At 41.3% G+C, this 25,827-nt stretch overlaps 1 protein-coding gene across 1 annotated transcript; it reads left to right on the plus strand.

The window, feature by feature from the left end:
• Positions 1 to 429: 429 nt before the first annotated feature.
• On the plus strand, positions 430 to 24,848 carry LOC120049417 (N-acylneuraminate cytidylyltransferase-like). Its single transcript, XM_038995684.1, has 9 exons — positions 430 to 650; positions 3,317 to 3,459; positions 4,365 to 4,520; positions 9,285 to 9,415; positions 9,789 to 9,883; positions 10,376 to 10,547; positions 13,983 to 14,148; positions 24,500 to 24,714; positions 24,755 to 24,848. The coding sequence occupies exons 1-8, from the start codon at positions 430 to 432 to the stop codon at positions 24,712 to 24,714; spliced, it is 1,299 nt and encodes a 432-aa protein (XP_038851612.1). The 3' UTR covers positions 24,755 to 24,848.
• The last annotated feature ends 979 nt before the right edge of the window (positions 24,849 to 25,827 follow it).

Consider the following 25,827-nt stretch of genomic DNA (forward strand, 5'->3'; position numbering starts at 1 on the left):
GACCTGGGAAACCCGGGTCAGATGATCGAATCCCCCCATTGAAGCGCGATCATCGTTTTCTTGACATTGTCAGTTAAACCGTTGCCATAGTAAATTCAGTAAATAGTTCAACTGAAATTGTTACTATGGCAACAAAAGGAAGCGTTATTGAAATTACCTCAGAGTAAAGCTAGCAGGTCTACGCCTCTCTTTTTTTACTGTGTACATGTAACATTTGTAGGATTTCCTTCACACAGTGTAAGCCGCAGTAGGTCATGTAAACTAAGTACGTAGCTAGCTAGTTACAGTGAGTTAGAATGAGTTAGAACGCAAGAAGGTGCTAGATCCTTCAGAAGACTGCTATCCATCGCTACCGCTATTAGCTACATTGAGACTACCGCCACGTCTTGACAAGACTCTTGTCTGCCCACCCGGCTACTGATCCTTTCAATGGCTGCTGCAAAAAAACGTACTCTATCGGGCATCGAAGATGTGGGAGACAGAAAAGCAAAGGTTATTAAAGACAGCGGTGAGAAGAGACACATCGCAGCCCTGATCCTCGCGAGGGGAGGCAGTAAGGGGATCCCCCTGAAGAATATCAAAGTTCTCGCCGGTGTCCCGCTCATTGGATGGGTTCTGAGAGCTGCAGTGGACTCCAAACAGTTTGACAGGTAACGTTAATTCAGTTACCGGTACATTTTTGGTCAAATGTATTTCTAATCTAGCTACGGTATATGGACTTGCTCCGACGCCTTTGTTAATAGTAACGTTAGTTAGCTGCACCAAATGCATGTTATTATTGTTTATTAGTGATAGTCAATGCTGCCTATGATGCATCTGTCATAACCGAGGGAGAAAGTACAGTAAGACTTGCCAATGTCAATACACTTTTTGGTGTTTTGTGTAACAGATGTCTCTCTTTCCATTCACCACTGTTTGGAGGTTGGAAATATGTTGCGAGTGGATGAACGTGCGCAGGTAGCCTTGTAAAGGAGCCATTTGATTATGATTGTTTGACAATCAGATGAAAACACCATGACTGGTTGTGTTTATGCCACAATAAAAGGTAATACATTTTAAAAGTCAAATGACAAATCTTTATGACTAGGCCCACAGAGATGCTATTGAATTAATAGGGATTCTAAATAGAATTATATGATTAGGACCCACGGCCGGTGTGCCAAATCTCCCCCCTGTCAGAATCCCCCCACCCTTCTAATTTCCTTACTTTTGTGGCTAGAGTCAAATACTTTCTGTGGTACACATCAGAGTCCAGTACTTTCTATAGAATAAACTTCACGTCAGGATAGACAACCGAAATGAATAATGAATGTATGTGTGTTATATTAAACATAGAGGAGAGAGTAAAATGTTGGCAAGCAATAAACATTTCAGAACAACTATGGCTGAATTATTATCCTTACACTTTAAAAACTACTAGTCGAATAAGACATGGGAGAGATGACGAATTTTGTCAAAGAGATTTATTTATAGACTAATACAAAATAAACTGCAGACAAAAATGCTTTCTGCTACTAAAATCTGTGAAATGTCGGTTAAACTGACAACGGAGTGAAGAGCAGAAATCTCAACTAGCAAGTAAGTCGCAGCATTGAAGAACGCGCAGGGGGGAGAATTCTGTCAGGGGGGAGAATTCTGTCAGGGGGGAGAATTCTGTCAGGGGGGAGATTTCTGTCTGGGGGGAGATTCTCTGCACAACACCGGCACACCTAGAGCGGTAATTTGACAAGGGCGGCATTTCCCGAGCTAAACTGACCAAGACGCATATCCAACAAAACATAACACCTCACATTATTCTGCCCCAAAACAATGATACTTGGCTATTTTATCCCTATTAATTGAGCTTTTCACTTTCTGAAAAGAGTATATGTTTAAACTCAGGCAGCTTTTAGGGAAGCAATTATGTTGTTGAGTTAAGCAACGGATGAGTAGCCAGCAGTTAAAGCTTACATGTTTCTACTTCGTCGAGCCTCTGTCTGGGTGGAAAGGTATCTTTTGAAACTGCCATGCTTAGATTCATAAGGATGTCTAATATTTAATGATTTGCAAACAGTAACCGTTTCGTTGCAAACAAGACACTCTGGTTTGATATAGGAGAAATATGGTAAGAATACCTATTCCTCTGTCCATTCTTCCCTGAAACTTCTATTTGCATTTTCACCTTTCTTTTGAAACTTTTTCAGAGTGACATTTTGTCTTGATTGCAAGCTGTTTTACCCCAATCAACGCACAAAGGAAAATAACAAAATAATTTAATAGAGACATTTGTGATTTTTTTTATTTTTATTTTTTTATCCCCTTTTCTCCCCAATTTTCGTGGTATCCAATCGCTAGTAATTACTATCTTGTCTCATCGCTACAACTCCCGTACGGGCTCGGGAGAGACGAAGGTCGAAAGCCATGCGTCCTCCGAAGCACAACCAACCAAGCCGTACTGCTTCTTTAACACAGCGCGCCTCCAACCCGGAAGCCAGCCGCACCAATGTGTCGGAGGAAACACCGTGCACCTGGCCCCCTTGGTTAGGTTGTGCGCCCGGCCCGCCACAGGAGTCGCTGGAGCGCGATGAGACAAGGAAATCCCTACCGGCCAAACCCTCCCTAACCCGGACGACGCTAGCCCAATTGTGCGTCGCCCCACGGACCTCCCGGTCGCGGCCGGCTGCGACAGAGCCTGGGGGCGAACCCAGAGACTCTGGTGCGATGCAGTGCCCTAGACCACTGCGCCACCCGGGAGGCCCACATTTGTGATTTTATCAGTGTAATCAGATTGAAACTATTAGGATATGTTATTGACATTATATAGCCTAGTAACCAGATGTGTTAAAATGTGTTTAATTTGTAGTTTAATCATGAATGGGACCTCTATTATGTTCTGTTCTACTGACTATTAGCTGAGAAAAAAACTGTCCTAAGGCCAAACCTATTGCCAACCCCTGCATTACACTATTCTAGTTTAGGGGGAAAGGAGGGGGGTGGCAATTTTTTTGTCTTGCCTAGGGCAGCAGAACGTCCAGAGCCGGTCCTGTTAGGCCCATACATTGTTTTAGTACACACATGTTCACACATACGAGGTTCCAAACTGGGAAGAAATCACATCTACTTTAACTCCTGGTCATAACTATACATTATTAACTGTTTGTTGTATAAATATGTATACCCATGTCAGATTCTTATTGAGAGAGTTTGTCTGAAAGTTAGTGTACAGTCTCTGAATGAACCCCCTGGTTTGGGCTTGGCCACACAAGACTGGATTGCACTGATGTAGTCTACATGTTATAAAGCCTGATGAATCAACTTCTCCCCTTCTTTCTCCCAGTGTGTGGGTATCAACTGACCATGATGACATTGAGAAGGTAGCCAAGGCATGGGGAGCTCAGGTTCACCGCAGGAGCCCAGAGGTGTCCAAAGACTCCTCCAGCTCTCTCGACACCATCCAGGAATTCGTCCGATTAAACCCAGGTAGGGGGTGAATGTCAAGTTTATTTCCTTGATTCCTCATGTCCTCTCTCCTTGACTCCTTCTCAAAATGCATTAGAGGAGGAGATCTGAGTGGAGGAGCCTCAAATCTTCTGCTCCAATGTGCTTTGAGAAGGAGCCAAGGAGGGAGGCATGAGGAATCAAGCTAGCTTGGGTAAGGCTCTGGAACGGCATGTATCAAGCATCTCAGAATAGGAATACTGATCTGGGATCAGGTCCCCCCTGTCCATGTAGTCTTCTTTGTTGTGATCTATGAGCTAAATCAGCACTCCAACTCCGAGACACTTGAAACATACGACCTTCAGGGCCGCAGATCCTGCTGCTGTTTTTCCTCCCTGCTTTTTAATCAGAACCTGAGAACACCCGTCTGGGAAACCAGGTGTGTGGTCTGACTCACCACTCTCCAGCCAATCAGTGACAGTTATTGTGCCCCCTGCACAGTTGTGCACCCCTGATCTTGCTCACATGATCACATGATAATGCTCACATGCTGTTTTCTTTTAATTCAATTTCTAATACCATAACCCTAATCCCAACCCTAGGAAAGTGTTGCATATCAATCAATCACATTTCTTTATAAAGCCCCTTTTTACGTCAGCAGAAGTCACAAAGTGCTTATCCAGAAACCCAGCCTAAAACCCATAAGAGTAAGCAATGCAGATGTAGAAGCACGTCTGGTATTAAGAGTTTCAGGTGGTAGATTGTTGATAGCGTGAGAGCGGCTATAGACAATCCATGAATAGGGGGCTATCCAAATGAAGTGGGACCTACTCCATAGATACAGATGTCAACAGTAACCATGTATATTTATTCATATGTCATATCATATGTGGCTACCTGATTAAATAATGGATAAATCAAATATCTGTTGTGTTGTCCTCCTCCAGAGGTGGATGTGATCTGTCACATCCAGGCCACGTCTCCCTGCCTGCACCCCTTCCACCTGAAGGAGGCCCTGGAGATGATCACCAAGCAGGGCTTCACGTCCGTCTTCTCCGTGGTCCGACAACACCACTTCCGCTGGCAGGAGGTGAAGAAAGGAGGTACGGGACAGACGTGTGTTATGTTTAGGACCTTACACTTATTATCAGTTAACTGGAGAGGTTCCAACTTAATGTACAGGTCTGTCAGGAGTCAGTCCCTTCACTTGTCCTTTATACCGCTGCACAAGTTTCCTAAGCATGACTAAGCAGACACAGATACAAGGAATGAGTATCAGGGTGGGAGAGTGAGGGAGGCTATTATCTTGTATCTAGTTCCTCTTCTGCTTGACTCACACCCTGTGAACAAACCATAAGCACATCGCAACTTAATAACACAAAACAACAATTCTCACAGTTTACAGAACATGCCAACCTTGAGAAAGAACACAGTGTGTACAGCATATAACATTTTCCACTACACTGTGCCTGAGGAAAAACTGTCCCTCACTTTATCAGTAGGGTCAGGAGTTTGTCCTGACCATGTGACCAGAGCCAGGAAAAACTCTAGTGCCCTAGATATTTAGTGTTTGAAAACAGCTACACATCATATCTTGATGTAAGATGCTAATGCTCAATGATAAATGTGTTTATAAGAGCATCTGCTAAATGACTAACTAATGCTCAATGATAAATGTGTTTATAAGAGCATCTGCTAAATGACTAACTAATGCTCAATGATAAATGTGTTTATAAGAGCATATGCTAAATGACTAACTAATGCTCAATGATAAATGTGTTTATAAGAGCATCTGCTAAATGACTAACTAATGCTCAATGATAAATGTGTTTATAAGAGCATCTGCTAAATGACTAACTAATGCTCAATGATAAATGTGTTTATAAGAGCATCTGCTAAATGACTAACTAATGCTCAATGATAAATGTGTTTATAAGAGCGTCTGCTAAATGACTAACTAATGCTCAATGATAAATGTGTTTATAAGAGCATCTGCTAAATGACTAACTAATGCTCAATGATAAATGTGTTTATAAGAGCATCTGCTAAATGACTAACTAATGCTCAATGATACATGTGTTTATAAGAGCATCTGCTAAATGACTAACTAATGCTCAATGATAAATGTGTTTATAAGAGCGTCTGCTAAATGACTAACTAATGCTCAATGATAAAGGTGTTTATAAGAGCGTCTGCTAAATGACTAACTAATGCTCAATGATAAATGTGTTTATAAGAGCATCTGCTAAATGACTAACTAATGCTCAATGATAAATGTGTTTATAAGAGCGTCTGCTAAATGACTAACTAATGCTCAATGATAAATGTGTTTATAAGAGCATCTGCTAAATGACTAACTAATGCTCAATGATAAATGTGTTTATAAGAGCATCTGCTAAATGACTAACTAATGCTCAATGATAAATGTGTTTATAAGAGCATCTGCTAAATGACTAACTAATGCTCAATGATAAATGTGTTTATAAGAGCGTCTGCTAAATGACTAACTAATGCTCAATGATAAAGGTGTTTATAAGAGCGTCTGCTAAATGACTAACTAATGCTCAATGATAAATGTGTTTATAAGAGCATCTGCTAAATGACTAACTAATGCTCAATGATAAAGGTGTTTATAAGAGCATCTGCTAAATGACTAACTAATGCTCAATGATAAATGTGTTTATAAGAGCATCTGCTAAATGACTAACTAATGCTCAATGATAAAGGTGTTTATAAGAGCATCTGCTAAATGACTAACTAATGCTCAATGATAAGGTGTTTATAAGAGCATCTGCTAAATGACTAACTAATGCTCAATGATAAATGTGTTTATAAGAGCATCTGCTAAATGACTAACTAATGCTCAATGATAAAGGTGTTTATAAGAGCATCTGCTAAATGACTAACTAATGCTCAATGATAAAGGTGTTTATAAGAGCATCTGCTAAATGACTAACTAATGCTCAATGCTAAATGTGTTTATAAGAGCATCTGCTAAATGACTAACTAATGCTCAATGATAAATGTGTTTATAAGAGCATCTGCTAAATGACTAACTAATGCTCAATGATAAATGTGTTTATAAGAGCATCTGCTAAATGACTAACTAATGCTCAATGATAAAGGTGTTTATAAGAGCATCTGCTAAATGACTAACTAATGCTCAATGATAAGGTGTTTATAAGAGCATCTGCTAAATGACTAACTAATGCTCAATGATAAATGTGTTTATAAGAGCATCTGCTAAATGACTAACTAATGCTCAATGATAAAGGTGTTTATAAGAGCATCTGCTAAATGACTAACTAATGCTCAATGATAAAGGTGTTTATAAGAGCATCTGCTAATTGACTAACTAATGCTCAATGATAAATGTGTTTATAAGAGCATCTGCTAAATGACTAACTAATGCTCAATGATAAATGTGTTTATAAGAGCGTCTGCTAAATGACTAACTAATGCTCAATGATAAATGTGTTTATAAGAGCATCTGCTAAATGACTAACTAATGCTCAATGATAAATGTGTTTATAAGAGCATCTGCTAAATGACTAACTAATGCTCAATGATAAAGGTGTTTATAAGAGCATCTGCTAAATGACTAACTAATGCTCAATGATAAAGGTGTTTATAAGAGCATCTGCTAAATGACTAACTAATGCTCAATGATAAAGGTGTTTATAAGAGCGTCTGCTAAATGACTAACTAATGCTCAATGATAAATGTGTTTATAAGAGCATCTGCTAAATGACTAACTAATGCTCAATGATAAAGGTGTTTATAAGAGCATCTGCTAAATGACTAACATGTACAGTTGAAGTCAGAAGTTTACATACACTTAGGTTGGAGTCATTAAAACTTGTTTTTCATCCACTCCACAAATTTCTTGTTAACAAACTATAGTTTTGATAAGTCGGTTAGGACATCTACTTTGTGCATGACACAAGTAATTTTTCCAACAATTGTTTACAGACAGATTATTTCACTTATAATTCACACTATCACAATTCCAGTGGGTCAGAAGTTTACATACAATAAGTTGACTGTGCCTTTAAACAGCTTGGAAAACAGAAAATGATGTCATGGCTTTAGAAGCTTCTGATAGGCTAATTTACATCATTTGAGTCAATTGGAGGTGTACCTGTGGATGTATTTCAAAGCCTACCTTCAAACTCAGTACCTCTTTGCTTGACATCATGGGAAAATCTAAGAAATCAGCCATGACCTCAGAAAAGAAATTGTAGACCTCCACAAGTCTGGTTCATCCTTGTGTAACGGATGTGAAATGGCTAGCTAGTTAGCGGGTACGCGCTAATAGCATTTCAATCGGTTACGTCACTTGCTCTGAGACCTGAAGTAGGGTTTCCCCTTGCTCTGCAAGGGCCGCGGCTTTTGTGGAGCAATGGGTAACGACGCTTCGTGGGTGTCAGTTGTTGATGTGTGCAGAGGGTCCCTGGTTCGCGCCCGTGTCGGGGCGAGGGGACGGTTTAAAGTTATACTGTTACACTTGGGAGAAATTTCCAAATGCCTGAAGGTACCACGTTCATCTGTGCAAACAATAGTACGCAAGTATAAACACCATGGGACCACGCAGCCGTCATACCGCTCAGGATGGAGACGCGTTCTGTCTCCTAGAGATGAATGTACTATGGTGCGAAAAGTACAAATCAATCCCAAAACAACAGCAAAGGACCTTGTGAAGATGCTGGGGGAAACAGGTACAAAAGTATCTATTTTCACAGTTAAACGAGTCCTATATTGACATAACCTGAAAGGCCGCTCAGCAAGGAAGAGGCCACTGCTCCAAAACCGCCATAAAAAAGCCAGACTATGGTTTGCAACTGCACATGGGGACAAAGCTCGTTTTTTTTTGAGAAATGTCGTCTGGTCTGATGAAACAAAAATAGAACTGTTTGGCCATAATGACCATCCTTATGTTTGGAGGAAAAAGGGGGAGGCTTGCAAGCCGAAGAACACCATCCCAACCGTGAAGCACGGGGGTGGTAGCATCATGTTGTGGGGGTGCTTTGCTGCAGGAGGGACTGGTGCACTTCACAAAATAGATGGCATCATGAGGTAGGAAAATGATGTGGATATATTGAAGCAACATCTCAAGATATGAGTCAGGAAGTTAAAGCTTGGACGTAAATGGGTCTTCCAAATGGACAATGACCCCTAGCATACTTCCAAAGTTGTGGCAAAATGGCTTAAGGACAACAAAGTCAAGGTATTGGAGGGGCCATCACAAAGCCCTGACCTCAATCCCATAGAAAATTTGTGGGCAGAACTGAAAAGGCTTGTGCGAGCAAGGAGGCCTACAAACCTGACTCAGTTACACCAGCTCTGTCAGGAGGAATGTGCCAAAATTCACCCAACTTATTGTGGGAAGCTTCTGGAAGGCTACCCGAAACGTTTGACCCAAGTTAAACAATTTAAAGGCAATGCTGCCAGATACTAATTGAGTGTATGTAAACTTCTGACCCACTGGGAATGTGATGAAAGAAATTAAAGCTGAAATAAATAATTATCTCTACTATTATTCTGACATTTCACATTCTTAAAATAAAGTGGTGATCCTAACTGACTTAAGACAGGGAATTTTTACTTGGATTAAATATCAGGAATTGTGAAAAACTGTATTTAAATGTATTTGGCTAAGGTGTATGTAAACTTCCGACTTCAACTGTAAATATAGTACCTTTCACAAGCACATTACATGGAAGTAACTCCATCCACCACTAATCACTGTGTATCACAATAGAGAGATGAGGGGTGTTTAGACAAATTAGTTTTTCTCCTGACCAGGAAGTAGTCTGGTTTCTAGTTATAACCTATAACATTGACTATGTGTTCTCTCTCCTGTTCAGGTAGTGTAGCCACCCAGTCTCTGAACTTAGACCCGTCTAACAGGCCCCGGAGACAGGACTGGGATGGAGAGCTGTGTGAGAACGGATCTTTCTACATTTATACCAGAGCGACGATAGAGAGAGGCCTGCAGGTAACTGGCACTATACCCCATCAGGGACCTTTCACAAAGCGTCTCAGGATAGGAGTGCTGGTCTAGGATCAGTTTTCCCTTTTCAATCATTATGAATACGTCTATATGGACAGGGGGGACCTGATCGTAGATCAGCAGCCCTACTCAAAGATGTTTTATGAATACAGGCCCTGATGTGTATGTCTGTTGCTGGTGGTGAACCCTATTCCCCTCAGGGGATCAATAACGTTTATTCATTCAGTGGACGTGAGCCTGACTAGAAACAACATACACACTGAGAGATGGACTGATCTGTGATACTACTAGATATTCTATTGTTAACTGGTGTTTTGAATGCTAATAGAAATGCCCTTTGTGTTGTTGTCTTTCTCAGGGGGGGAGGTGGGCTTACTATGAGATGCTGCCAGAGTACAGTGTGGATATTGATGTGGATATCGACTGGCCCGTGGCAGAACAGAGAGTACTGAGGTAGTCTGAAATCTCTGACTTAGAATTTCAAGTTCACTCTCTGTTCAAGTCATTCACTCCGAACCACCTCTGTCTCTCTCTCTGTCTCCTCTCTGTCTCTCTCTCTCTGAAAGTGTTTATTTGAATGCACTTTAAATATCATTAGATTTTGTGGTAAAGCAACACAATGAACATTGCTGTAACACAGAGGAGTGGTTGTCCAAATGTATTTCCCTGTGTGTGTTGTTCCTGTCCAGGTTTGGTTACTTTGGCCTGGACAAGCCTGAGGTGTATTTCCCTGTGTGTGTTGTTCCTCTCCAGGTTTGGTTACTTTGGCCTGGACAAGCCTGAGGTGTATTTCCCTGTGTGTGTTGTTCCTCTCCAGGTTTGGTTACTTTGGTCTGGACAAGCCTGAGGTGTATTTCCCTGTGTGTGTTGTTCCTCTCCAGGTTTGGTTACTTTGGCCTGGACAAGCCTGAGGTGTATTTCCCTGTGTGTGTTGTTCCTCTCCAGGTTTGGTTACTTTGGTCTGGACAAGCCTGAGGTGGTGCGTCTGCTGCTGTGTAACGTCTCCGGCTGTCTGACTGACGGCCGCGTCCTCATCTCTGTCTCTGGAGAGGAGATGGTCTCAGTCAACACCAGAGATACTATGGGTATCCGCATGCTGCAGAGAGAGGGGGTGGAGGTACAGATACTGTACATATAGAACCTATAGAACACACACACACTGACACACACTGCAGAGAGAGGGAGTAGAGATACAAAGATAATGTGATGAATACTGGTGATTCATTTATTGTGTTTTAAAAGATCAAACAGTGACAGACAGGTGTTACTTTATTTTTTACAACGACTGCTACCACAAATTAATGTATTGTCTATGTTGTAATGTCTATGTTGTATTGTCTATGTTGTATTGTCTATGTTGTAATGTCTATGTTGTAATGTCTATGTTGTAATGTCTATGTTGTAATGTCTATGTTGTAATGTCTATGTTGTAATGTCTATGTTGTAATATGAATTTCCAGGTGAACAAAAAGGAGAGCAGTCATTTGTAAAGTCAATCAAAGTCAATCAAAAATCTGGTTTATTACAAGTTGCAACAGGGAGACAGACACCTCCAGTCCATAAGCAGAGAAAATGTATCTTGGGAGACAGACCCTTTATATCCTAATCAGACAGCACCAAATGTTCTGTAAACACCAGCCTCTTGGAGACAGACCCTTTATATCCTAATCAGACAGCACCAAATGTTCTGTAAACACCAGCCTCTTGGAGACAGACCCTTTATATCCTAATCAGACAGCACCAAATGTTCTGTAAACACCAGCCTCTTGGAGACAGACCCTTTTATATCCTAATCAGACAGCACCAAATGTTCTGTAAACACCAGCCTCTTGGAGACAGACCCTTTATAACCTAATCAGACAACACCAAATGTTCTGTAAACACCAGCCTCTTGGAGACAGACCCTTTATATCCTAATCAGACAGCACCAAATGTTCTGTAAACACCCGCCCAGAGGCTTGTAGGAAGACAAAACAAAAGGCAGTGACTTGTCCAGCTGCTACAGAATCAACCGAGTTCACACAATGTCAGTACAATACAACAGTGAATAATCAGTGTCCTCAGACCTGGTACCTCCAGTCTGGTGTCAATCACTATCAACAGATAAGAGAATAATCCATAGCATTCACTATCAAGTCTAGTGACCATCAACCTGCACCTTGAATGTCACAAACAGAACACTGGGAATGATTTGTATTACAGAACTCTAAATACTGTATGTTAAACATTGTGTTAATCACTCTGAACTGAATATGAACTGATGTTTCCTCATTACACTCAGTCTGTACAATACATAGAACAGAGCTTCCATACAAAACAGAGCTTCCATACAAAACAGAGCTTCTATACTAAACAGAGCTTCCATACAAAACAGAGCTTCCATACAAAACAGAGCTTCCATACTAAACAGAGCTTCCATACAAAACAGAGCTTCCATACAAAACAGAGCTTCCATACAAAACAGAGCTTCCATACAAAACAGAGCTTCCATACAAAACAGAGCTTCCATACTAAACAGAGCTTCCATACAAAACAGAGCTTCTATACTAAACAGAGCTTCTATACTAAACAGAGCTTCCATACAAAACAGAGCTTCTATACTAAACAGAGCTTCCATACTAAACAGAGCTTCCATACAAAACAGAGCTTCCATACCAAACAGAGCTTCTATACTAAACAGAGCTTCTATACTAAACAGAGCTTCTATACTAAACAGAGCTTCTATACTAAACAGAGCTTCCATACAAAACAGAGCTTCCATACTAAACAGAGCTTCCATACAAAACAGAGCTTCTATACTAAACAGAGCTTCTATACTAAACAGAGCTTCTATACTAAACAGAGCTTCCATACTAAACAGAGCTTCCATACAAAACAGAGCTTCCATATTAAACAGAGCTTCCATACAAAACAGAGCTTCCATACAAAACAGAGCTTCCATACCAAACAGAGCTTCAATACAAAACAGAGCTTCCATACAAAACAGAGCTTCCATACAAAACAGAGCTTCCATACAAAACAGAGCTTCCATACTAAACAGAGCTTCTATACTAAACAGAGCTTCCATACAAAACAGAGCTTCCATACAAAACAGAGCTTCTATACTAAACAGAGCTTCCATACTAAACAGAGCTTCCATACAAAACAGAGCTTCCATACAAAACAGAGCTTCTATACTAAACAGAGCTTCCATACTAAACAGAGCTTCTATACTAAACAGAGCTTCTATACTAAACAGAGCTTCCATACAAAACAGAGCTTCCATACTAAACAGAGCTTCCATACAAAACAGAGCTTCTATACTAAACAGAGCTTCCATACAAAACAGAGCTTCCATACAAAACAGAGCTTCCATACAAAACAGAGCTTCTATACTAAACAGAGCTTCCATACTAAACAGAGCTTCCATACAAAACAGAGCTTCTATACTAAACAGAGCTTCCATACAAAACAGAGCTTCCATACTAAACAGAGCTTCCATACGAAACAGAGCTTCCATACAAAACAGAACTTCCATACAAAACAGAGCTTCCATACAAAACAGAGCTTCTATACTAAACAGAGCTTCCATACAAAACAGAGCTTCCATACAAAACAGAGCTTCCATACAAAACAGAGCTTCTATACTAAACAGAGCTTCTATACTAAACAGAGCTTCCATACAAAACAGAGCTTCCATACAAAACAGAGCTTCTATACTAAACAGAGCTTCCATACTAAACAGAGCTTCTATACTAAACAGAGCTTCTATACTAAACAGAGCTTCCATACAAAACAGAGCTTCCATACTAAACAGAGCTTCCATACAAAACAGAGCTTCTATACTAAACAGAGCTTCCATACAAAACAGAGCTTCCATACAAAACAGAGCTTCCATACAAAACAGAGCTTCTATACTAAACAGAGCTTCTATACTAAACAGAGCTTCCATACAAAACAGAGCTTCTATACTAAACAGAGCTTCCATACAAAACAGAGCTTCCATACTAAACAGAGCTTCCATACAAAACAGAGCTTCTATACTAAACAGAGCTTCTATACTAAACAGAGCTTCCATACAAAACAGAGCTTCCATACAAAACAGAGCTTCTATACTAAACAGAGCTTCTATACTAAACAGAGCTTCCATACAAAACAGAGCTTCCATACAAAACAGAGCTTCCATACTAAACAGAGCTTCCATACAAAACAGAGCATCCATACAAAACAGAGCTTCCATACAAAACAGAGCTTCTATACTAAACAGAGCTTCTATACTAAACAGAGCTTCCATACAAAACAGAGCTTCCATACAAAACAGAGCTTCTATACTAAACAGAGCTTCCATACTAAACAGAGCTTCCATACTAAACAGAGCTTCCATACAAAACAGAGCTTCCATACAAAACAGAGCTTCTATACTAAACAGAGCTTCCATACAAAACAGAGCTTCCATACTAAACAGAGCTTCCATACAAAACAGAGCTTCCATACTAAACAGAGCTTACATATTAAACAGAGCTCACATAGAAAACACAGAGCATAAACATTTGTTTTATTCTGTCTCCTCCAGGTGATCCTGATCTCGTCCAGTGAGGACCTTCTGACCAAGGCCCTGGCTGACAATCTGTCCCAGAGGACAGGCTGCGAGGTCAGACAGCTGGGCAAGGACATCCAGTGTGAAGTCAAAGCCATGATGGACGACAGGGATCTGGACTGGAAGGAGGTCGCCTATATGGGTAAACTCACTGTTCTTTTAATTTAACAATTTACTACTACTACTACTACTACTACTACTACTACTATTACTACTACTACTGCTGCTACTACTGCTGCTACTGCTACAAATGCTACAACCGCTACTACTACAAATAGTACTACTATTACTAATTAATTTTAGTTTTATAGTACAGTTTGTAATATAGTGGAATCTCAAGGTTCTTAACATTCTATTTTGAGTAATACTTGTGCGTTCATGTCAATCAAAGCGTGTTAAGGTATTTATTTGGAGCCCTTCTGAGATGGAAATCAAATCAAATTTTATTTTGTCACATGCGCCGAATACAACAGGTATAACCTTACAGTGAAATTATGACATACAAGCCCTTAACCAACTATGCAGTTATAATAAATAAAAATAAGAATAGGAAATAAAAGTAACAAATATTTAAAGAACAGCAGTAAAATAACAATAGCGAGGCTATATACAGGGGGTACCAGTACAGAGTCAATGTGCGGGGGCACCGGTTAGTCAAGGTAATATGTACATGTAGGTAGAGTTATTAAAGTGACTATGCATAGATAATATCAGAGAGTAGCAGCAGTGTACAAGAAAGGGGGGGCAATGCAAATAGCCTGGGTAGCAATTTGATTAGATGTTCAGGAGTCTTATGGCTTGGGGGTAGAAGCTGTTTAGAAGCCTCTTGGACCTAGACTTGGCACTCCGGTACCGCTTGCCATGCGGTAGCAGAGAGAACAGTCTATGACGGGGGTGGCTGGAGTCTTTGACAATGTTTAGGGCCTTCCTCTGACACCACCTGGTATATTTGGGCTGCAGGTAGCCTAGTGGTTAGAGCGTTGGACTTGTAACCGAAAGGTTGCAAGAGCGAATCCCCGAGCTGACAAGGTAAAAATCTGTCGTTCTGCCCCTGAACAAGGCAGTTAACCCACTGTTCCTAGGCCGTCATTGAAAATAAGAATTTGTTCTTAACTGACTTGCCTAGTTAAAATAAAATAAAAAATAGAGGTCCTGGATGGCAGGAAGCTTGGCCCCAGTGATGTACTGGGCTGTACACACTACCCTCTGTAGTGCCTTGCGGTCAGAGGCCGAGCAGTTGCCATACCAGGGAGTGTTTATATTACAGACTCAGACAGGGGGAGGTTGAAAATGTCAGGTATAATAGGCTCGATTTCTCTCAGGAATGTGACCATAGCAGGGGTGTTTGATAACCACGTATCAATGAAACTATCAGAGATTAAATGTCAACAGTGAAGTTTGAACCAGTTGAACCTGATTGTGATTGTCAAGGTGACTACACTATGCCTTGTTATGGAACAGTATCTCCTCATTCCCTGTTTCCCACCTCCTTATCTATCTCTTCTCACCCCTCCATTTCTCTCCTCTCACCCCTCCATTTCTCTCCTCTCACCCCTCCATTTCTCTCCTCTCACCCCTCCATTTCTCTCTTCTCACCCCTCCATTTCTCTCTTCTCACCCCTCCATTTCTCTCCTCTCACCCCTCCATTTCTCTCCTCTCACCCCTCCATTTCTCTCCTCTCACCCCTCCATTTCTCTCTTCTCACCCCTCTATTTCTCTCCTCTCACCCCTCCATTTCTCTCCTCTCACCCCTCCATTTCTCTCCTCTCACCCCTCCATTTCTCTCCTCTCACCCCTCCATATCTCTCCTCTCACCCCTCCATTTCTCTCCTCTCACCCCTCCTTATCTCTCCTCTCACCCCTCCATTTCTCTCCTCTCACCCCTCCTTATCTCTCCTCTCACCCCTCAATTTCTCTCCTCTCACCCCTCCTTATCTCACCTCTCACTCCTCCATTTCTCTCCTCTCACCCCTCCATTTCTCTCCTCTCACCCCTCCATTTCTCTCCTCTCACCCCTCCATTTCTCTCCTCTCACCCCTCCATTTCTCTCCTCTCACCCCTCCTTATCTCTCCTCTCACCCCTCCTTATCTCTCCTCTCACCCCTCCATTTCTCTCCTCTCACCCCTCCTTATCTCTCCTCTCACCCCTCCATTTCTCTCCTCTCACCCCTCCTTATCTCTCCTCTCACCCCTCCATTTCTCTCCTCTCACCCCTCCATTTCTCTCCTCTCACCCCTCCTTATCTCTCCTCTCACCCCTCCATTTCTCTCCTCTCACCCCTCCATTTCTCTCCTCTCACCCCTCCTTATCTCTCCTCTCACCCCTCCATTTCTCTCCTCTCACCCCTCCATTTCTCTCCTCTCACCCCTCCTTATCTCTCCTCTCACCCCTCCTTATCTCTCCTCTCACCCCTCCATTTCTCTCCTCTCACCCCTCCTTATCTCTCCTCTCACCCCTCCATTTCTCTCCTCTCACCCCTCCATTTCTCTCCTCTCACCCCTCCTTATCTCTCCTCTCACCCCTCCATTTCTCTCCTCTCACCCCTCCATTTCTCTCCTCTCACCCCTCCTTATCTCTCCTCTCACCCGTCCATTTCTCTCTTTTTATTTTTTATTTGGGTCACAAGGGCGATTCAATCATAAAAATAACATTACACTTTTTCCCCTTGTACTTATTTTATTTACACACCATCCCACCCTTTCCAAACAACCCCCCCCCTGGAATGTAAAAATCCACTATCACCGGGTGCCTTCCCAAACTTGTACCCCATGGAACCCCATATGCACGAAGCACTGACCGTAGTCGAAGATATAGAAGAATGACGACCCTGGCAAATCAAAACAAAAACTAAGTTCCTCCAAACTAACAAGACCCTTGGAGTTGAATATATCCCCTAGATTATTGACTCCTTTTGCAGACCAGGCTCTAGTCTCCAACGGTTTATTACCAGAAGTAATAGCCTTGTTATGCCATAGAGGGGTATGGAGATGCCACTTCCAGTTACCATCTACGCCCTTCTCAACCTTCCTAAAATTCTCTATTGTATTAGAAATGATCGTATTAGAAATGATCGGACCAAAATACAACATGCATTTCTTATTAGATATACCAGAGAATAACTCATTTTGCAATCTAGTAGGTAAAACAAGTTCTTCCTCAATAGTTCTCCAAGAGACTGATCAAACCATGATCTAAGTGGGAGTAACTGGAAAGACTGGTGGTAAATACAAACATTTGGTAATGCAAGTCCACCATTACCCCTCTGTCATTGTAACACCTCAAACCTAATCTTTGGATATTTGCCATTCCAAAGGTATTTAGGTATACGTTTATCAATCCTTCCCCAATATTCTACTGGTGGAGGGAGTGGGATCATCATGCTCAGGAAACTAATACGTAGCAACACATTCATCTTTATGGAAGCTGCCCTAGTTTCTAAAGAAGCAGGCAACTTCTCCCAAACGGTTAAATCCCGTTCAACTTCCTTGTAAATCTTCTGATAATTAAACTTCACCAGACCTTGCAGGGATGTTTGTATACTAATACCCAAATACATGAGCTGTGTTTTCATAGGAATTGTTGAGGGAAGTGAAACTTTTTTGTCCGCTTCATTCAGTAACATTAATGCTGATTTTGTCCAATTTATTTTATACCCGGACAGCAATTTGAATTCTTCAAATGTGAATAATAAAGATGAGATAGAATTTGGATATAGGAGAATATCGTCTGCATATAGTGATATGGTATGAGAGGAGGATGTAATCAGTATAGGAGAAGCCCCACTACATTCTGCCTTAGATGTTGGGCTAAAGGCTCTAGCGACTAAATGAATAACGTTGGGGATAGGCCATCTTGTCTACATCCCTGAAAAATAGGGAATGGACTTAAGTGAATGCCATTAGTAGAAACCATAGCAACAGGGTTAGCATATAACACACAAACCATATCAATAAAATTCTTTCCCAAACCAAATTTCTCCAAAACAGCCCACAAGTACTGCCAATCAAGCAGTACGGTGTGTTCAGCTGTTGTGGTTCATGTATTACATGCATTCATCGTCTGACATTATCAGCTGCAAGGAGACCTTTCATAAAACCTGACTGGTCCATGTGAATCAAATTATCCTAATACTTTTCAATACAATTTTTGGTCTGAATGAATTAAATATATCAGACGATAATTTGCACAGACTGTGTGATCGTTCCCTTTCTTTGGCAACAGAGAGATTAATGTAGAGTTAGTATCCTCATGAAAAACCCTTGTCGATGGACGAATGAATTTACTCCATAATACTGGTCCTAAAAAGCCTCAAAAATGTAGTAACAGTTCAGGTGGAATGGCATCCGGGCCAGGTGATTTCCCCTTTTTAGCACCTTTCAGTGCTGACTCCAGTTCCTCTAATGAGATGCAGATCCGCAGATTGCTTCTCCTCCAATAGGGCAAATCAAGATTATCTAAACTGCATTTATCTGGTTCAAACTGGATAGAAGATTTATATAACTCCTGGTAAAAATACTGAAATGTTGCATTAATTTCCTGTGGATCAGAAAGTAAGCCTTTAACCGGGGATTAAATAGCTTCTATAGAAGTACAAGATTCACCTTGTTTCAACTTTAAGGCTAGAAGCCTGCTTGGTTTGCTCCCATTAAAATGATAGTTCTGCCTCACGCTATGCATGTGTCATGTGTTAGTTGTGCAGAGGTGAGAACGGAGTCAGGCGCAGGACACAGAACTGAGTCAAATAACGTATTTTCACTCTGGAAAAATAATCAGCAAAAAATAAATCCACGCAGGGATCACAAACCCTAACACAACAGACTAACACAGAACCGGGAACAATCACGCACAAAACATAATGAGAACCAGAGGGTTAAATAGGGAAATAATAATAACGTAATGGGAACCAGGTGTGTACAATCAAGACATTACAAATGGAAAAAGAAACGTGGATCGGTGGCAGCTAGAAAGCCGGTGACGACGACCGCCGAACACCGCCCGATCAAGGAGAGGCACCAACTTCGGCGGAAGTCGTGACAGCATGATGAACTCAGCTCTCCTCAATAAATCATTAAATTCCAGTTTAATCACCCTTAAATCATTGCTGACATTATGAGTAATTCCTTTTCAGGTTTTGTTGATTCAGTGATTCCTGGCTTTATTGAGGTCAGATGCAAAATAAGATGTAAAGTCTGTGATTAACCCTTTAGTAGCCATCCATGTAAACCTGGGGTCCTCTACAGAGTCCTTGTTTTTTGCTAAGAATGCAAATTGAAATTCAGCCACGAACAATTCGTTTAGGAGAAGGGTCATATTACAATGGCAACGTTTTGTTTTATTTACCTTAAAGCTCACATCCACTTGTGTAACCAGGGGATTATGATCTGAAAGCGTCGCAGGCAATATTTGTATTGGCGTGACGCACATACTTAGAGTGCGTGAGAATAGAGAACAATCAATTCTAGAGTATGATTTGTGATATGCAGAAAAACAGGTATAATCTTTGATGGCCGGATTCTGAACTCGCCACACAGAGATATTGAGACGTTCCGTCATTCCATTCAATTGATGCTGATTGTTGGGCATGTGAAAACCTTTGTGTGGATCTATCAAGGTTGAGATTGAAAGCTGCATTCATATCTGCCCTTATGACCAATTCATACTCTGAAAGTGATAACAATTCTTTGGTAAGGCCATCGAAAAAGCTGTCCTCAAAAACAGCGGGTACAGAGATAGACCTGTAAATGTAAGCTAAGCGGCCTGAAGTATCCTTGCTAGTCTTTTCGATAACTAAAGTTATATTCCTTTTAATCAAAATAACCACGCCTTTGAACTTAGCGGCTCCACTAGTGGAAGCAGCAACTTTATACACCTTATCCTGTAAGCGATGGATATCCCCTACTCGCAAATGAGATTCCTGGATAAATGCAATATCAATATTTTTATGAGGTATGAAGTCTAAACATTGAATTTTCTTAAATTTTGCTTTCAACCCACGCACATTAATGCATAAAAGAGACAGCTTAACCATTGTCAAAACAATCCTGGTAATTACGAGTTGAACTGAAAGTGGTTCAGATTTACCTTCGATAAGTAGTGACAAGTACCCTCCCCTCACCCGCCGCCAGACCGCCCCCCACCCGCCACCAGACCCCCCCTCTGTTTCTGAGAAGCGTGACATCCACACAACGCAGCTCTGTTGGTCTCTCGAAACCTATTCCTCCTAAATAAAATATATTCCAATCAGGTTATCAAAAAATATAAAAGTTGAAAGTAGACAAATTCATTGCGATATAACCAAGCAAAATGACACTTGTGAAGCTGTGTAGCCAAACATGAAAACAAAACCTGGCTACAGTGGTCATTTCTCTCTCTTCTCAACCCTTCATCTCTCTCTCCAACCACGTCTCCATCTATCTCCTCTCATCCCTCCGTTCTCTCTTGCCAGGAAGTGATTGTAAGTTCTTCACTGATTAAATAACTTGCCTGTGTCACGCCTGGTCCTGCTCTCCCTCTCTGGTGCTTGAGGGAGCCAGACTGCCTTCATTACGCACACCTGTCACCATCGTTACACGCAGCTGCGCTTCATCACCAGTCACCATCACACGCAGCAGCGCATCATTGGACTCCCCTGGACTCCTTTAATTTGTTGATTGCCTTCCCTATCTCTGTCTACTTCCCAGTGTGTTCCCTGTATCAGCCTTGATGTCGTTTCCCCTGGCTAGACGCTGTCCGTATTCTGTTCCTGTTCTGTTTCATGTCCGCTATTCATTAAATGTAAACTCCCTGTACCTGCTTCTCGTCCCCGCCGTCGATCCTTACAGCCTGATTAAATAGCTCCTCTATTAGTAAGGGGAGACAGGGGGAAACTGTCTGATTAAATAGTTCCTCTATTAGTAAGGGGAGACAGGGGGAAACTGTCTGATTAAATAGCTCCTCTATTAGTAAGGAGAGACAGGGGGAAACTGTCTGATTAAATAGCTCCTCTATTAGTAAGGAGAGACAGGGGGAAACTGTCTGATTAAATAGCTCCTCTATTAGTAAGGGGAGACAGGGAGAAACTGTCTGATTAAATAGCTCCTCTATTAGTAAGGAGAGACAGGGAGAAACTGTCTGATTAAATAGCTCCTCTATTAGTAAGGAGAGACAGGGGGAAACTGTCTGTTTAAATAGCTCCTCTATTAGTAAGGAGAGACAGGGGGAAACTGTCTGGTTAAATAGCTCCTCTATTAGTAAGGAGAGACAGGGGGAAACTGTCTGATTAAATAGCTCCTCTATTAGTAAGGAGAGACAGGGTGAAACTGTCTGGTTAAATAGCTCCTCTATTAGTAAGGAGAGACAGGGGGAAACTGTCTGATTAAATAGCTTCTCTATTAGTAAGGGTAGACAGGGGGAAACTGTCTGATTAAATAGCTCCTCTATTAGTAAGGAGAGACAGGGGGAAACTGTCTGGTTAAATAGCTCCTCTATTAGTAAGGAGAGACAGGGGGAAACTGTCTGATTAAATAGCTCCTCTATTAGTAAGGAGAGACAGGGGGAAACTGTCTGATTAAATAGCTCCTCTATTAGTAAGGAGAGACAGGGGGAAACTGTCTGATTAAATAGCTCCTCTATTAGTAAGGAGAGACAGGGGGAAACTGTCTGATTAAATAGCTCCTCTATTAGTAAGGAGATACAGGGGGAAACTGTCTGATTAAATAGCTTCTCTATTAGTAAGGAGAGACAGGGGGAAACTGTCTGATTAAATAGCTCCTCTATTAGTAAGGGGAGACAGGGGGAAACTGTCTGGTTAAATAGCTCCTCTATTAGTAAGGAGAGACAGGGGGAAACTGTCTGATTAAATAGCTCCTCTATTAGTAAGGGTAGACAGGGGGAAACTGTCTGGTTAAATAGCTCCTCTATTAGTAAGGAGAGACAGGGGGAAACTGTCTGATTAAATAGCTTCTCTATTAGTAAGGAGAGACAGGGGGAAACTGTCTGATTAAATAGCTTCTCTATTAGTAAGGAGAGACAGGGGGAAACTGTCTGATTAAATAGCTCCTCTATTAGTAAGGGGAGACAGGGGGAAACTGTCTGGTTAAATAGCTCCTCTATTAGTAAGGAGAGACAGGGGGAAACTGTCTGATTAAATAGCTTCTCTATTAGTAAGGAGAGACAGGGGGAAACTGTCTGATTAAATAGCTCCTCTATTAGTAAGGGGAGACAGGGGGAAACTGTCTGGTTAAATAGCTCCTCTATTAGTAAGGAGAGACAGGGGGAAACTGTCTGATTAAATAGCTCCTCTATTAGTAAGGGTAGACAGGGGGAAACTGTCTGATTAAATAGCTCCTCTATTAGTAAGGAGAGACAGGGGGAAACTGTCTGGTTAAATAGCTCCTCTATTAGTAAGGAGAGACAGGGGGAAACTGTCTGATTAAATAGCTCCTCTATTAGTAAGGAGAGACAGGGGGAAACTGTCTGATTAAATAGCTCCTCTATTAGTAAGGAGAGACAGGGGGAAACTGTCTGATTAAATAGCTCCTCTATTAGTAAGGAGAGACAGGGGGAAACTGTCTGGTTAAATAGCTCCTCTATTAGTAAGGAGAGACAGGGGGAAACTGTCTGATTAAATAGCTCCTCTATTAGTAAGGAGAGACAGGGGGAAACTGTCTGATTAAATAGCTTCTCTATTAGTAAGGGTAGACAGGGGAAACTGTCTGATTAAATAGCTCCTCTATTAGTAAGGGGAGACAGGGGGAAACTGTCTGATTAAATAGCTCCTCTATTAGTAAGGAGAGACAGGGGGAAACTGTCTGATTAAATAGCTTCTCTATTAGTAAGGGTAGACAGGGGGAAACTGTCTGATTAAATAGCTCCTCTATTAGTAAGGAGAGACAGGGGGAAACTGTCTGATTAAATAGCTCCTCTATTAGTAAGGAGAGACAGGGGGAAACTGTCTGATTAAATAGCTCCTCTATTAGTAAGGGGAGACAGGGGGAAACTGTCTGATTAAATAGCTTCTCTATTAGTAAGGAGAGACAGGGGGAAACTGTCTGATTAAATAGCTCCTCTATTAGTAAGGGGAGACAGGGGGAAACTGTCTGATTAAATAGCTCCTCTATTAGTAAGGGGAGACAGTTTTGGTTAAGTGATCATTTGTAAAGTGGCTCTCTATTTTCCCTCTGCTTGTATACTAGACTACCACTGCAGAAAACTACTGACATTGTTCTGAGTTCATTTGCATGCCACTGCCAGTCACTGAATATTTACGGCCAAGGTGAGAAGGGAGGTGCCAGCAGTCAAATCCTGGAGAATTTGGGATTCAATTTCAATTGAGTAACATGTCTCTGACTTCCCTAAGCCCATAATGGGAAACTATATTAAATATATATTTACATGTATATGATTTCCTTAAATCATCCTGTGTTTTCCTTGATTCTTTTCATGTTATGTTTTTGCAACATACTAATCAAATCAAATGCCACATGTCACATTGTCACATGCACTGAATACAACACGTGTAGACCTTCCCGTGAAATGCTGAATACAACAGGTATACAACCTTACCGTGAAATGCTTACTTACGAGCCCTTAACCAACAATGCAGTTCAAGAAGAGTTAAGAAAATATTTACCAAATAAACTAAAGTTAAAAATAATAAATTAACAAAATAAAATAACAATAACGAGGCTATATACAGGGGGTCAGGAGTCAATGTGTGGGAGTACAGGTTAGTGGAGGTAATTTGTACATGTACTGTAGGTAGGGGTAAAGTGACTATGCATAGATAATAAACAGCGAGTAGCAGCAGTGTACAAACAAATGGGGGGGGTGTCAATGTAAATAATCTGGTGGCAATTTGATTAATTGTTCAGCAGTCTTATGGCTTGGGGTAGAAGCTGTTAAGGAGCCTTTTGGTCCTAGACTTGGCGCTCCGGTACCACTTGCCGTGCGGTAGCAGAGAGAACAGTCTATGACTTGGGTAACTGGAGTCATTGACAATTTTTTGGCCTTTCCTCTTTCCTCTAGTATATAGGTCCTGGATGGCAGGAAGCTTGGTCCCATTTATGTACTGGGCCATACGCACTACCCTCTGTAGTACCCTACGTTCAGATGCCGAGCAGTTGCCATACCAGGCGGTGATGCAACCGGTCACGATGCTCTCGATGGTGCAGCTGTAGAAGTTTTTGAGGATCTGGGGACCCATGCTAAATCTTTTCAGTCTGCTGAGGGGGAAAAGGTGTTGTCGTGCCCTCTTCACGACTGTCTTGGTGTGTTTGGACCATGATAGTTAGTTGGTGATGTGGACACCAATGAACTTTAAACTCTCGACCCGCTCCACTACAGCCCCGTCGATGTTAATGGGGGCCTGTTTGGCCGCCTTTTCCTGTAATCCACGATCAGCTCATTCTTAGAATACTTCCATAACCACCTTATGGACACTTAAAAAGATTTAAAATAAAATTAAAACGAATCTCACACCTCCATTTCATCCCTCCATCTCTCCCTTCTACAGGTAATGATGCACCAGATGTTGACTGTCTGAACCTGGCTGGGCTGAGTGCAGTACCCCGGGACGCTCCAGTGGTGGCGATCAACGCTGCTAAATACTCCTGCCACAGTGCTGCAGGCCTGGGGGCTGTGAGGGAGTTTTCTGAACACATCCTGCTGCTCAAGAAGAAGGCCAAGTCTCAGATGGAACAGGACCGCATCCACAGAAATACATTCTAAATGCTAGAACGTGTTCTAAAGTCACAGAGATCCATTCTAAACTCTAGAATGTGTTCTAAAGTCACAGAGATCCATTCTAAAGTCTAGAATGTGTTCTAAAGTCACAGAGATCCATTCTACATTTCTAGAATGTGTTCTAAAGTCACAAAGATCCATTCTAAACTCTAGAATGTGTTCTAAAGTTGCCGAGAACCATTCTAAACTCTAGAATGTGTTCTAAAGTCAGAGAACCATTCTAAACTCTAGAATGTGTTCTAAAGCAGGCATGGGCAAACGTTTTGGCTTGAGGGCCAAACAGATTTTTGGGGGGATTGATTTGTTTGTCGAAATCATTTTCTGGGCCAGAAAAAGGGCAGTTATTTTAAAATATATAGGTCCATTATAATTTCTATCTAGTTTTTGACATTCATGACCTGGAGTGTTTTCTTACACAGAATAATAATTTCCTGCCAAGAAACATTCTCATTCTAAACTTCACATGTAAACTGGAAGAGTTGCATTCTCAATTGCATACTCCTCGCACCCACTCTCCCCGTCTCCTTCTCTTCCCTCTGACCTTCTCCAATGGTTTTTGAGAAGGAGACGAGGAGAGAGGACTTGAGGAATATGCAATTGAGAACATCCCCTTGTCATTCATTGTCATATAAAAAAAGGAGTTGACAAGAAAGCAGTAACAGACTGACACTCAGGATATTGCATTCTAATCTGCATTCTATCAATCAGACAAACACTCTGCCTAATGTTCTGTCCAGGCATGAGTTCAAAGTGACAATAAATCTTATTATTATCTCTCTACTTTCTCTGGGGTTCTAGAAAGAAGTATATTTACTCACTTTCATGCACTTGGCTCAGGCTGAAATGGTTTTTACAGGTTGTCAGGTCAGTTTGGGTTTTATATCACTACACGTTGTGTTGACAAATACAGTATGTACTTTTTAAATTGTCTTTGTTTTAATTAAATGAAGTATATACACTGAGGGTACAAAACATTATGAACACCTGCTCTCTCTGACATACCGTCGTGGCCAAAAGTTCTGAGAATGACACAAATATACATTTTCACAAAGTTTGCTGCTTCAGTGTCTTTGGATATTTTTGTCAGATATTACTATG

The sequence above is a fragment of the Salvelinus namaycush genome, chromosome 6, assembly GCF_016432855.1.
Source record: "Salvelinus namaycush isolate Seneca chromosome 6, SaNama_1.0, whole genome shotgun sequence".
Classification (NCBI taxonomy): Eukaryota; Metazoa; Chordata; class Actinopteri; order Salmoniformes; family Salmonidae; genus Salvelinus; species Salvelinus namaycush.

Coding starts and splice junctions, on each gene's coding strand:
- LOC120049417 (XM_038995684.1), top strand. CDS start 430: ATGGCTGCTGCAAAAAAACGTACTCTATCGGGCATCGAAGATGTGGGA. Junction 9,884..10,375: donor GCAGAACAGAGAGTACTGAG/GTAGTCTGAAAT, acceptor GTTCCTCTCCAG/GTTTGGTTACTTTGGTCTGG. Junction 10,548..13,982: donor TGCAGAGAGAGGGGGTGGAG/GTACAGATACTG, acceptor TGTCTCCTCCAG/GTGATCCTGATCTCGTCCAG.